This window comes from Oryctolagus cuniculus, chromosome 17 (genome assembly GCF_964237555.1).
Source record: "Oryctolagus cuniculus chromosome 17, mOryCun1.1, whole genome shotgun sequence".
Classification (NCBI taxonomy): domain Eukaryota; kingdom Metazoa; phylum Chordata; class Mammalia; order Lagomorpha; family Leporidae; genus Oryctolagus; species Oryctolagus cuniculus.
This window is the reverse complement of record NC_091448.1, coordinates 21,574,152-21,586,962: the sequence shown is the minus strand read 5'-3', so window position 1 is coordinate 21,586,962 and position 12,811 is coordinate 21,574,152. Positions and strand designations below refer to the sequence as shown.

At 47.2% G+C, this 12,811-nt stretch overlaps 2 protein-coding genes across 2 annotated transcripts; both read right to left on the bottom strand.

Moving 5' to 3' along the window:
• Positions 1 to 2,487: 2,487 nt before the first annotated feature.
• Positions 2,488 to 2,787, bottom strand: LOC138846134 (keratin-associated protein 3-1-like). The gene has a single exon (XM_070060900.1). It carries the CDS (start codon positions 2,785 to 2,787, stop codon positions 2,488 to 2,490), a length of 300 nt encoding a protein of 99 aa, XP_069917001.1.
• Positions 2,788 to 8,816: 6,029 nt separating this feature from the next.
• On the bottom strand, positions 8,817 to 9,459 carry LOC100340949 (keratin-associated protein 3-1). Its single transcript, XM_002719368.4, has one exon. It carries the CDS (start codon positions 9,386 to 9,388, stop codon positions 9,092 to 9,094), a length of 297 nt encoding a protein of 98 aa, XP_002719414.1. The 5' UTR covers positions 9,389 to 9,459; the 3' UTR covers positions 8,817 to 9,091.
• Positions 9,460 to 12,811: the final 3,352 nt, after the last annotated feature.

Genomic DNA, 12,811 nt, shown 5'->3' with positions numbered 1-12,811 from the left:
GAAAGGTCTTCCTCCCGTTGGTTCACCTCCCAAATGGCCGCCATGGCTGGCGCTGCACTGATCCAAAGCCAGGAACCAGGTGCTTTTCCTGGTCTCCCACGCTGGTGCAGGCATCCAAATGCTTGGGCCATTCTCCACTGCCTTCCCGGGCCACAGCAGAGAGCTTGGACTGGAAGAGGAGCAACCAGGACTAGAACCCGGCACCCATATGGGATGCCGGCGCTGCAGGCGGAGGATTAGCCAAGTGAGCCACAGCGCCGGCCCCATAAATGTGTCTTTTAATTCAATTTTCCAAAAATATTTGGAAGTCCCCTCATATTATACTTTGGCTATTAACATGCTTGTCTTTCTCACTCTAATGGAATAAATTCTCACAAGTGGGACTGTCTTTTTTTTTTTTTTAACAGGCAGAGTGGACAGTGAGAGAGACAGAGAGAAAGGTCTTCCTTTTTTGCCGTTGGTTCACCCTCCAATGGCCGCCGTGGCTGGCATACCGTGCTGATCCGAAGCCAGGAGCCAGGTGCTTCTCCTGGTCTCCCATGGGGTGCAGGGCCCAACCACTTGGGCCATCCTCCACTGCACTCCCGGGCCACAGCAGAGAGCTGGCCTGGAAGAGGGGCAACCGGGACAGAATCCGGTGCCCCGACCGGGACTAGAACCCAGTGTGCCGGCGCCGCAAGGCGGAGGATTAGCTTATTGAGCCACAGCGCCGGCTGGGACTGTCTCTTTATCTTGGTTTTCTCTTTCAAGCTCAGGCCTCTGCCTGGACCATATAGGCATTTGATAAATGTTTATTGAATTGGGTTAAAATATAGATGAGAATTTTTAAAAGGTATTTGCTTATTTTTATAATAGTGCTTATAATAGTCATACTTCACTTAAGCAGAGTGACTCATTTAATTCATAAAGTGCTTTAAAGTTGTCAAAAACACTTTTATATTTTGTATTCAAAACTTCACCAGAATGAGGTGAACTATCAGCTCAGTATTTTGGATCCCTTCTGTGAATATTTCGATTTCTAATTGCCAGGTTCTCAGACCTTTTAAGGCCATATGTGAGTTTGTTTAAAGAAGTAGTAAACAAACTAAAGTAAGTTTCTGACCTGGGAATTTAAAACAATGCTAAGTTTGGATCCTGTGTATTTTATTATCTGTGCCGTTTTCTACATATCTCTGGGAGGCCTATCATTGGAAAGTGTAATTCTGTGGCTATGTTTATGGGTTCATGCTGCATGTGTCAGCAGTAAACACTGCAATAGTATGGGGGTTGGAGGAGTGGTGGAGTTTATTTAGATTTTCAAAAAGTGTTTTTTATTTTGGGGTCGGTGCTGTGGCATAGTGGGTAAAGCCACCAACTGCAGTGTCGGATCCCATATGGGTGCCAGTTCAAGTCCCAGCTGCTCCACTTCTGATCCAGCTCTCTGCTATGGCCTGGGAAAGCTGTAGAAGATGGCCCAGACACTTGGGCCCCTGCACCTGCGTGGGAGACCTGGAGGAAGCTCCTGGCTCCTGGCTTCGGATCAGCACAGCTCTGGCTATTGCTGCCAGTTGGGGAGTGAACCAGCGGATGGAAGACCTCTCTCTGCTTCCCCTCTCTCTGTGTAACTCTGACTTTCAAATAAATAAATAAATCTATCTTTTAAAAAAGGTGTTTATTTAATTTTTATTTATTTGAAATGCAGGGATGGGGGGAGAGAGAGAAGAGAGAATAAACTTCCATCTGCTGGTTTACTTCCCATGTGCCTTCAATAACCAGGGCCGGGCCAGACTGAAACCAGAAACCCACATACTTGGGCCATCATCCCCTGTCTTCCCAAGCATATTATCTGGAACCTGGGTTGGAAGCAGAGTAGCCAGGACTGGAACCAGACAATCCTATGTGCAGGCAACCCAAACTACATCTTCACCTCCCCCCACTAATTAGTTTCAGAGTAAAAAGGTCCATGATAGCAATTCTTCCACTTTTCCTTTAAAAAAAATCCTTGTTCTTTTTTTAATATAAAGATTTTATTTGTTTATTTGAGAGATAAGAGTTACAGACTGAGAGAGGGAGGGAGAGGCAGAGAGAAAGATCTTCATTCTGCTGGTTCACTCCCCGCATGGCTGGAACGGCTGGAGCTGGGCCCATTCAAAGCCAGGAGTTTCTTCCTGGTCTCCCATGCAGGTGCTGGGGCCCAAACACTTGGGCCATCTTCCACTGCTTTACCAGGCCACAGCAGAGAGCTGGGTTGGAATAAGAGCAGCCGGGACACAAACCGGTGCCCATATGGGATGCTGGCAGCTCAGGCGGAGGCTTAGCCTACTACACCACAGCGCCGACCCCAAAATCCTTGTTCTAAACAGGGACGAGAGCATTTCTGAAAAACTGAAGGCACAGGATCAAAACATTTTCTTCCAGAGCATCCTATTGAAGGCCATTGACTAAGTAGTTTCACTGACCACTGAAGGCCCTTCGGGCTACTGGGCAAGCTCTTTGAGACGTCGTCAGCTAGCAGCGAGGTGTTTCACACTCACAAGGCTGGACGCAGGTGGTGACAGAGATGCTGCTCAGATTGGGAGGAGGGTGGCGGTTGTTGAGCAGCCAGGAGGATGGCACATAGGTGTCGGGAACATAGCATGGTGGAGGGCAGAAGTCGCAGCAGGTGGGCTGAAGCAGGTGGATCTCATGCGGGCAGGTGCTGGGCAGGCAGACCGCACACTGAGTGAGGACATCAGAGGAGCAAATGGCGGTAGCTGGGCCAGTGGGGATGCTGCAGCCTCTTTGGAGACAGGAATCACAGCAAGACATGGTGACAGTGGACTAGGTGGACGTTTTGTTGCAAAGGAAGGTTTTCTTCTACCAAGTTGACAAAGCTGTGCTCCGTGGGTCTTTTATACCCACCTATCTCAGGGAGCAAGGCTTCCCTCCATCAGAGTTTTCCTTGTTGTTGTTTGCATAATCCCACACAAATAACCCCTGTTTATGTGCCGGCTACAGGATGAGCTCCCTCTCAGGTTTATTTGGTTGTGTTGCTATGTTCGAACTCGCTTCCTGTTGCAGTTTCAAAATGGTCTAAGTGTGGTTCTCCACCTGCTCCATCAAGAGTGCACACATGCATGGCTTTCCGGTTCTCCGCCACCCGACCTTCTTCTTACAGGTGAACGCTGCTGAGTGTGAAGACTCAAGAGTGACTCCCTGAAAGCTAAGAAATGATTCTTCTCAAATATGTACCCAAGGTATACCTGAGCAGTCAAAACTTGTGGGACTGTCTTGTCTACCAGATTTCCCTCGGTACGCTTTCACGTAGAGGCATACATGGAGATGGAAGATGTGCCACATGATCTTGCGTGGGTGGGACAGAGCCTGCTAGATGATTTTCTATACTGATCTGCTGAGTTCTCTAGGTATAAACATAAATGATTGTCCATCTTACAGAAGACTGGTTGTTTTCTTTTTAAAGATTTATTTATTTAGAAGGCAGGGTGATAGAGGGAGAGACACACAGATCGATCTTCCATTCCCTGATTCGCTTTCCAAATGCCACAACAGCTGGGGCTGGGCCAAGCCGTAGCCAGGAGCCAGGGTCTCTCACGTGGTGCCATGGGCCCAAGCACTTCAGCCACTGTCTGCTGCCTACCAGGATGCACTAGCGGGAAGCTGGTTCAGAAGCAGAAGAGCAGCAACTGCAGCTGGCACTCCAGTGTGGGATGCAGGTGCTGTCAAATTCGGCTCAACCTGCTGGGCCACAAGGCCACACTCAATTGTTCCTCTTGCCTGCAAGCACCTAACTCTTCTAAGCACTTCTGAGAAAGCAAAAACAAACCAAACCAAACACTAACTCAAATATCCCTGAAGATGTCTTAGATCACTTCAACTCTGTCTCATAGTGTTTTCTCGTATGGGAATTTTCATAGTACCCACAGGAGAACCTGTCATTTATTGAATAACTCTGTTATGCCACACACAATGCTGAGTGACTTACACAAGTTGCTCTCATTTAATGCTTATACAACTCTTGTAATAAGACTATCATATGAGGAGATATCAAAAAGTTTGGGAAAAATGGAATTAAAAGATATATTTTGGTGCAAATTTTTTGATGTCCCTACATGGTTTCTTTGTAATATGCATTGTCCACAAACCATCTGAAGACACCCTTATGTGCAAATAGCTGTCTGGCCTCTTCCATCAGACCAGGAACTCCCAGAGGACAAGGTCAATGTGCCTTATTTCTTCGTCTCCACCACACTCTTCAGAGTATTTTCAAGATTCAATAAGTGCTTGATTAATAGTGAATGGATCTGCTGGCCAGTCTCCTTCATTGTCCTCACATCTTAGCTATAGCCACAACATGGTAGCACAGTAGCTCAATTCAAGAAGGGATTGAGAAAAGGTGTCAGGTGTTTGACAGGAAGTGATGATCAGCTTTGGTGGTGGTTTTCAAAAAAATGGAACAGCAGGTCAGGAGTTTGCTTTTCTTAAAAGAAAAAGTTTCCCATGATGTCTGCTGCAGGCTTTGGGGAGTGAACCAGAGGATGGAAGATCTTTCTCTTTCTGTCTCCCTCTTTATGCCATTCTGCCTTTCAAATAGATGAAAATAAACACTGCGGAAAAAAGAATAAAAGAAGAATGACTTCCTCTGTGACGCTGTACTGCCTAATCTCAGCCCTGCCCCGGGATTGGCCACTCCCACCTTTGTGCCTCTGTTGAGCTCCACGTCCAGCGATAACACTGTGCTGCATTTTGTTGTTGTTGTTGTTACGCATGTTGGTTCTTCACACTGGAATGCAGTCACCTTCGAAGCAGGCACATTGTTTTACCCGTCTTGGTTTTTAGTACCTATCTTAGGCACTGGAGGACTGAAACAGCAGGAAAAGGTAAACTGAGGTCATAACAGACGAGGCAGCTGCCAGCTCCAGAGCTGGAGAATGAAGGAAGAGGTCGGGGCTATTTGAATCGAGAAACTTGGAAGAGTGGGCTTGCAGGGCGAGGCTCTGACTTGTGCAGACTGCCCACTGCAGCCCTTCCCTCAGAGGCTCAGCGGAGAGCCCCGCTGGGGGCAAGGGTTGGGCCCCTGCAGGAAGGCATCACCGCTCTGTGGATGCTGGTGCTTCAGGAGGGGGAAAGACACTGGAGACTAGAACCTACCAGATAAAAGATTGTTGCCAAGACAGCAAGACCCCCCTTCCTTCCTGAGAACTGGCAGCCTCCTTGTGGTGCCCTCTGTGAGTGGAGAATCAGTCATTCCCCATCACCAGGAAGCAGAGCATGAAGTGGTGAACTCAGAGGTTGAGAATCAGCACACGCTGCTCTAAGTGCTGTACAGGTTTTAATTAATTGAATTGCCACTGGATTTTTATGAGATGTGTACTGTTTATAATCTTATTTAACAGCTGGTCACATAAAAAAGCCAGAGTCTTTCAGAGTGCACTCTCTAGACCACCATGTAGGAGGCATTGTTAGGACTGTGTGCCAACCACACACTGTCGCAAGATTAGTAGCAGGTAAGGTTTGGTGAGAACCACTCTGCCCGATTTTTGAGGGTCCTGAGAGCCACAATGAAGGGTTTAGCTTTGATTCAGCCGAGTGTTTTTGAGAAGTTCAATGTAAACAATACTCATAAAAGGTCAGGGTCGTGGTCTGCTAGGGGTGTCATTCAGGTGGATGGAGGGAAGCAGATATATTTGGCTCAGAGTCGACCAGGAGGCCATGGCTGTGATGGAGATCTGGATTAGCCAGGATCGATGAAAATAAGTCTGGGTACTAGGAACGCTTTGAATGGAAAATGAAATACAAGCCTTGGTTTTTTTAAATCCTATTATCAGTGGTTCACTTCAAGGGCAGTTTGTTTTACCTCGGTCTGGTTTACTGAAGCTCATCAGAAAATTGAAAATGTGTTTGAGTCGTCAAACGCTCCACCTTTCAATTCAAGGTTAATGACCCAGCCAGTAATTTTCCTGTGCTGGCATTGCTGGTCAGGATTTAAAGTCTGCCTTTCAAATAGATGGTATGTTCTCACCTTAGAAACAGAAATAGTTTTTCCTGTAATCATTGTAAATACTCATTTTGTCTTACACTGTAATCTCCCTCAGGGAAGGCTGAGTTACTGTGTACAATTCAATATACAGTTTGCCGGAACGTCGTGTGGCCTGGCCTTGCCAAGGCTACTGCAGGCAGGACTTGAAATTCAGTAGCAGGCTCATTTTTTGGTTGATAATTTCGTATGGCCAGCGGGTCATGTTATAAATATCCAAATGGCCCTTGGCAGGATAGAGGTTCTGCAGCCCTGATTTGGAGGGACAGTAGGGAATGCCCTGCCAGGCGGCACACTTGTTCTCCTGGGTCAAGAGTCCCATGTGATCACACTTCCTTCATGTGCTCCTTGCCGCACGGGAGGTAAAAGCTTTAGTATAGTGGAGAGAGAAAGGACTTTGGGTTCAGGAAGTTTTAGGTTTAAGTCCTCTGTCACTTATGACTTGTGTAACTTTTGCAGTAACTTACTCGTTGAGCCTCAGCAGCCTACAACATGGGAAGAATCAAGGTCGCCATCTTTTAGCTAGCTCTGTCCATAAAACGCCTGTGACAGTCAACGCATGCTCGCTGTTATTCATGAAAGCAGTAAAAATAGCAACGTGGAATGGAGTAGGTTGGTGCCATGGAGCACTTGTTAGAATGCTGCTGGATGATTTCAAACCGCAGAATGTTTTTTATTCATATTCATTTTTTTTTGACAGGCAGAGTGGACAGTGAGAGAGAGAGAGAGACAGAGAGAAAGGTCTTCCTTTTCCGTTGGTTCACTCCCCAGTGGCTGCTGCGGCTGGCACACCGTGCTGATCTGAAGCCAGGAGCCAGGAGCTTCTCCTGGTCTCCCATGCGGGTGCAGGACCCAAGCACTTGGGCCATCCTCCACTGCACTCCTGGGCCACAGCAGAGAGCTGGCCTGGAAGAGGGGCAACCGGGACAGAATCTGGCACCCTGACTGGGACTAGAACCCGGTGTTTCAGCGCTGCAGGCGGAGGATTAGCCTATTGAGCCGTGGCACCGGCCTCAGATTTGTTTTATTTATTAGAAAGGCATGGTTACAGAGAGAGAGGGGGGAAGGGAGGGGGAGAGAGAGAGACAGATTTTTCTTCAGCTGGTTCACTCCCTAAATGGCTGCAATTGCCAGGGCTGGGCCAGGCCAAAGCCCATAGCCTGGAACTCCATCCAGGTCTTCCACGTGGATGCAGGGGCCCAAGCACCTGGGCCATCTTCTGCTGCATTTCCCAGGCACATTGGCTGGCAGCTGGATTGGAAATGGAGCAGCCAAGAGTTGAACCAGCGTCACAGGTGGTGGCTTAATCCACTGCGCCACAACACTGGCCCCCAGAACCGTAGAATGTTGAAACTGAAAGCACGTGTGGCAGTGATCTGACTGACCCACTGTACTGCTTGGGGTCACAGGGGTGGTCTGAGACAGAGCCAGGACTAAACGCATCTCCTGCTTTCTGCTTGGTGCTTTTTAACCAGCCAAGGGCCTGTGAATACTAAAGGCCCACAGTGGTAATAATAGGATGCTTACGGTCATTTTCTGCATTAACAAGAAAGCCTGAGCATTTATCCATCATATGGAAACTCCTCTGCTTTTGACTAGAAAATGGGTAACTTGAAATGATAACAATGTTTCTCCTGCCTTAATCCTGAATTCTCATGAATGCCTATAAAAGTATTGATGAAGAAAATGAATGCATTAATAAGTCTTTATTCAAGGAAGTCAGTTGGGAAAGACACGTCTTTCAAGAACTGGAATGAAACCTTTTTGTGAGAAAGTGGGCACTGCTGGGCAGCAGTGGTGAGAGGGCCTCATAGGCACTGGTCGGTGCGGCAGACACTGCAGGTTCTTCTTTCTGGGTCATTTGATTCTCACGGTTCTCCTGTGGCCTAAACAGGGGGACAGGAAGGACAAGGAAACCAAGGCTAGAGACAGGAGACTCCTGTAATGGAGAGGAACTTGAAGCCAAGAGAGAAGCAACCGATCACAAATCCCAAGGCAAGTCCAAGAAAATACACATCTAGCCTGCACTTCTGGTACTTTCTGTAGAAACCATACTGTTTGGATTTTCCTAGGACGACTAAGTAGTTACAATAAGAGATTTGTTCCAAGAGAAATAGTGTGTTTTTGCTCTTATATTTGTGCAACAATTTCTGGTGGGTAGAAAATACTGCACCGTGATCTGCTGTTTGCAGTGGAGTCCCATGACATGCCGTGTGTCACGGGGACGAGTAGACTTATACACATGGTGATGACTCATGTGAACCAGTGTGTGAGCCTCATTTGAGTGAGCTGGAAATATTTAATAAATACTAGTATTCATTCAAAGGTGATTTTTCTGAAAGGGAGCATATAAGGAAAGGATATATACCTGAATATTTGTCAAAGTTGCCTTGCATTTCTGAGCTTGAGGTTTCATTTGGTTTTCATTTCCTAAGGGAATACAAATTATTTTTACATGGCACTAGTGATTAATTTGTTTAATAAATTAAGGAAGAAATAAAAATCAACATCAGAACTGATGGAAACTAAATTAAAAGCTTTTTAAACATTATCTTAACATGTGCTTGGCACAGTGGGTGCCTTCAAAAATCATTGTATAAAAATTTCACAAAGCCCACTGAAATTTTCAGTTTTCAACTTATCGCAGAGAACTAGTGTCTCATTTTTCACTAAATTCCACCACAATAGCTCTCATTCTGCTGGGGAAAATACTGAGTAGTATGATAACCTTCTGTTGAGTTTTAAGTAGGCATTCTGTTTTCCCTATGAAGGAACATGGAAAGAAATAATCACAAGACAATACTTTATATGTGCTAAAGAAGAATAAAGTTTATTAATGAATACCCAAAAGGGCTATTTCTCAAAAAGCAGTGAAATAGCCTAAAGGATAGAAATGATGTCTTCAGCTGTACCCAGAGGAGCAAAGAATTAAGCAGTTGAGCAATTTCGTTGCAAACATGGCCCCAGGAATTGGAACTGATTTATCCATGGTGTAGGCAGAAGCAGGTGCTGAAGCCCCGACAGCACGGAGCACATTTGAGCATTCATTTCCCTGAACCTGTGCAGAGACCTGGCTGGTTAACAGCGGGGCTCACAGGGGTTCTCACAGCCGGGCTGGACGTAGGTGGTCAGGTTGATGCCACTCAGTCCGGGAGTTGGGTGGCGAGAGTCCAGCAGCCAGCAGGATGGCACATAGATTTCAGGCTCACAGCAGGGTGGAGGGCAGGGGTCGCAGCAGGTGGGCTGAAGGAGGCTGATCTCATGGGGGCAGGTGCTGGGCAGGCAGACTCCGCAGCGGCAGCATTTGTCAGAGGTGCAGATGGTGGTGGCAGGGCCGGTGGGGACGCTGCAGCAGCGGGCAATACAGCAAGCCATGGCGTGGGGAGTTGGGTTTTTGCTGGGTTGAAAGGAGAGATGTCTTGGTGTCTCAATGCTTCTCTCTCCTGCTCTGGCTCTTATATACCCACCTCCCTGCGCGTCGGCCTATTAGCCAGATTTTTCCCCTGATGTTTCAGTTTATAGCTATCTCCATAAAAACCATCTAATTACTTAAGTGTTTATTACCTCGGATACACTCCTTACCTCATAAAAGGGATTTAGGTTGTTTTGTTGTCGAATTAGGACTCTTCAGACTGGCCAGGTGTCATCGCACGGAGAGCTTTGTGCCAGCCTTCAAAGGCGCCACGTCACTGTCTCCTACCATTACCCGTCGGTAATGACGGCTTGGCATGTGGCTATCTGCGGATCTTCCCCATGCTTTTCTGTCTACTTTTCAGATGAAGAGTTTGCAGGCTTTGCGAATGCTGTTCCACCAGCAACCAGAGATTCAACGTGATAACGTAGGCCCTCTGGCTGAAAAAGTGATTCAGGTTTTAGATTTATTCTTTGTGGCTCCAAGAGGCTGAATGAAGACAAGTGGCTGGGATCTATAGAGGATTAGATTGTGGACAATAACATGACAGGGACACAGAGGCAGGGGTCAGCACCTGAGCAGGTGACAGTGCCTGATGCCCCTTGAATGCTGTCGTGTTAGGTTATTTACTGGGGGAAGGCACAGAATTTTCCAGGGTAAGTTCTATGAGCACCTGTTCCAAAGGACTTGAAGGACTTCCCTGATAACTAAGTTTGGGAACTATCTCATTCTTCATTGGTGGGCCTCTTCAAGCCCTTAATGTGCTAAGATGCTCTGTGACTTTTTTTTTTTAAGATTTATTTATTTATTTGAAAGGAAGAGTTACAGAGAGGCAGAGGCAGAGGCAGAGAGGGAGAGAAAGAGAAAGAGAAAGAGAAAGAGAAAGAGAAAGAGAAAGAGAGAGAGAGAGAGAGAGAGAGAGAGAGAGTCTTCCATTCACTGGTTCACTCCCCAAATGGCCTCAACTGCTAGAGCTGGCCCAGTCAGCAGCCAGGAGCCTGGAGCTTCTTCTGGGTCTCGATTTGGGTGCAGGGGCCCAAGCACTTGGGCCATCTTCTACTCTTTTTCCAGGCCATAGCAGAGAGCTGGATCAGAAGTGGAGCAGCTGGGACTCAAACCAGTGCCCATATGGGATGCCAGCAAGGTGGCAACTTTACCCGCTGCACCACAGTGCCAGCCCCTGCTCTGTGACTTTTTACTAAAGATATGCAGTGAGTGCTTTTCTCCAAATTTACTTGACCAGGGACTCTGGTCAGTTTCACAGATGAGCTTCATAGTTCAGTGCTGCCTGGAGCACACATGGGGAGATTTAGCAAAACCTTACAGGTTCTGTTGTCTGGGAGAAAAAGAGACATCTTCAAGTTACAGTAAAACAGCTAACATCTTAATCATATGTTGAAATGGAGAAAGTTGTAAAACCTACTATGAGGTTTTAGAATTGCTTTAGAGCAGGATAAATACTAAGCTGATAAAAAATAACGTAGAAATCACATACTTTGAAAGGCTTAAACGCATGTACGTATTTTCTTTACTCATCTTTAGATAAAGTGGCACAAGTTCTAAAGTAAAAAAAGTTGTGCAATGTAGGAGTCAGAGAGGAAAGAGATGCAAACCAGCGAGATAGTGGATCAAATGAAGTGCTCCTCAGGACTCTGCTTTCATTTCAGCGTCCTCTTAGTGGGCTCATCCTGTGGGTTTGGATCAGCGTGCTGGATTCCCCTTATCTCTTAGACAAACACTCATTGACTGGATACCTGTTGCAGGTCAGACCTGCACAAAGAGGCAGCTGGGTTTCTGCCCTGGTGGAGGTCATGGGGAAGCAGGGATGCAGAGCAGCAGAGCGGCCAAGGACGCCTGGGGGATGATGTGTATTCAGATCTGAGAGGTGCGGTGCGGGCGCAGAGAGGGGCAGCCCCCAGCCTTACCTGGAAGGTTTAGGGAGAGCTTCACAAGAAGGGAACATTTTGGGGGGTCTTGATTGGTGAACAGGGGCTTAGCAGGTAGAAAGGGAATCTTTGCAAGTGAAATAGAAAAAGAAAATGCCCTGATGTGTTCACAGTATGGTAACAAGTGCTGATGGGTTGAGGCCAGATCTGGGTCTCATAGGACAGAGGATTTGGAGGGGAAGGGTGAGAAGCGAAAGTGCAAAGGTGGCTGCATACCACAGTAGAAGAATTCGTACTGTGCCTAGTATCCTAAATTCAGGAGTTTGAACTGTACTCTACGGGCAGTGGGCATCAGTGGAAGGTTTTTGAACAGATGTGTCATGACTGGATTTATATTTGGGACAGATATTATAGTTTCTGCTTTTTTGTATTAAATCTTTATTGTACCTAATCAATTTATAGTATTGCCTGTTTTTTGAGATTTGTTTATTTATTTGAAAGGCAGAGCCACTGAAAGAGAAGAAGAGAGGGAGAGAGCTCATCCATCTGCTGGTTCACTTCCCAAATGCCTGCAGCAGCCAGGGCTGGGCCAGGCCGAAGCCAGGAGGCAAGGAGTCCATCGGGGTCTCCCGCATGGGTGGCAGGGACTCAACACTGAGGCCACCCTCTGCTGCCTTCCCGAGTGCATTAGCAAGGAGCTGGATTGGAAGCAGAGCAGCCGGGACTCGAATGAGCACTCTGATATGGGATGGGGCATTGTAAGCAGTCCACAGCTCCGGCCCCAGGTACCATACTCTGGTCTTTGAGTGGAGGCTCATCATCACCACCATCATCACTGGGCCTTAGATACTGTGCTGAGTGCTTTCTACATGGTATCTCATGCGATTCTTACAGCAAGCCTATGATGTGTGCAACGTCATTGTCCTCACCGTTTGGACAGGCGAGGAACCTGTGGCATAGCAAGATGAAGTAACTCACTGGCGAGTGTCTGGCTCTTTGAAGCCGAGCAGTGTGACAGCATTCCGTGCTCCTAACAACTGTGCCTTATCCCTTCTTGGTGGGGTGGTGGTGGTGTTCTGAGTGGGGCGAGGAAGCCCCTGAGGATGAGCTGAGCCTAGGGTCGGTAGGAAAGGTCTTGGATCATAGGGGTGTGGATTTCAGAGGGAAAACACTGACTTGAGTGTGGGGCTGCAGAAACAGGCCAGGAGGCCTGGCACGGTGGCTGGGAGGCTGCTCGGGGGCTGTGCCCAAATGGTGATATTTTTGTGGGCATAGAAAAGAGGGACACGTAGAGAATTTCTCACTGTAGCAGTTACTGTTTGGGGCCTGCCATCTGGATATATGTCAATTTCTTTTTTTTTTTTTAATTTTTATTTATTTATTTATTTTTGACAGGCAGAGTGGACAGTGAGAGAGAGAGACAGAGAGAAAGGCCTTCCTTTGCCGTTGGTTCACCCTCCAATGGCCGCCATAGCTGGCGCGCTGCGGCCGGCGCACCGC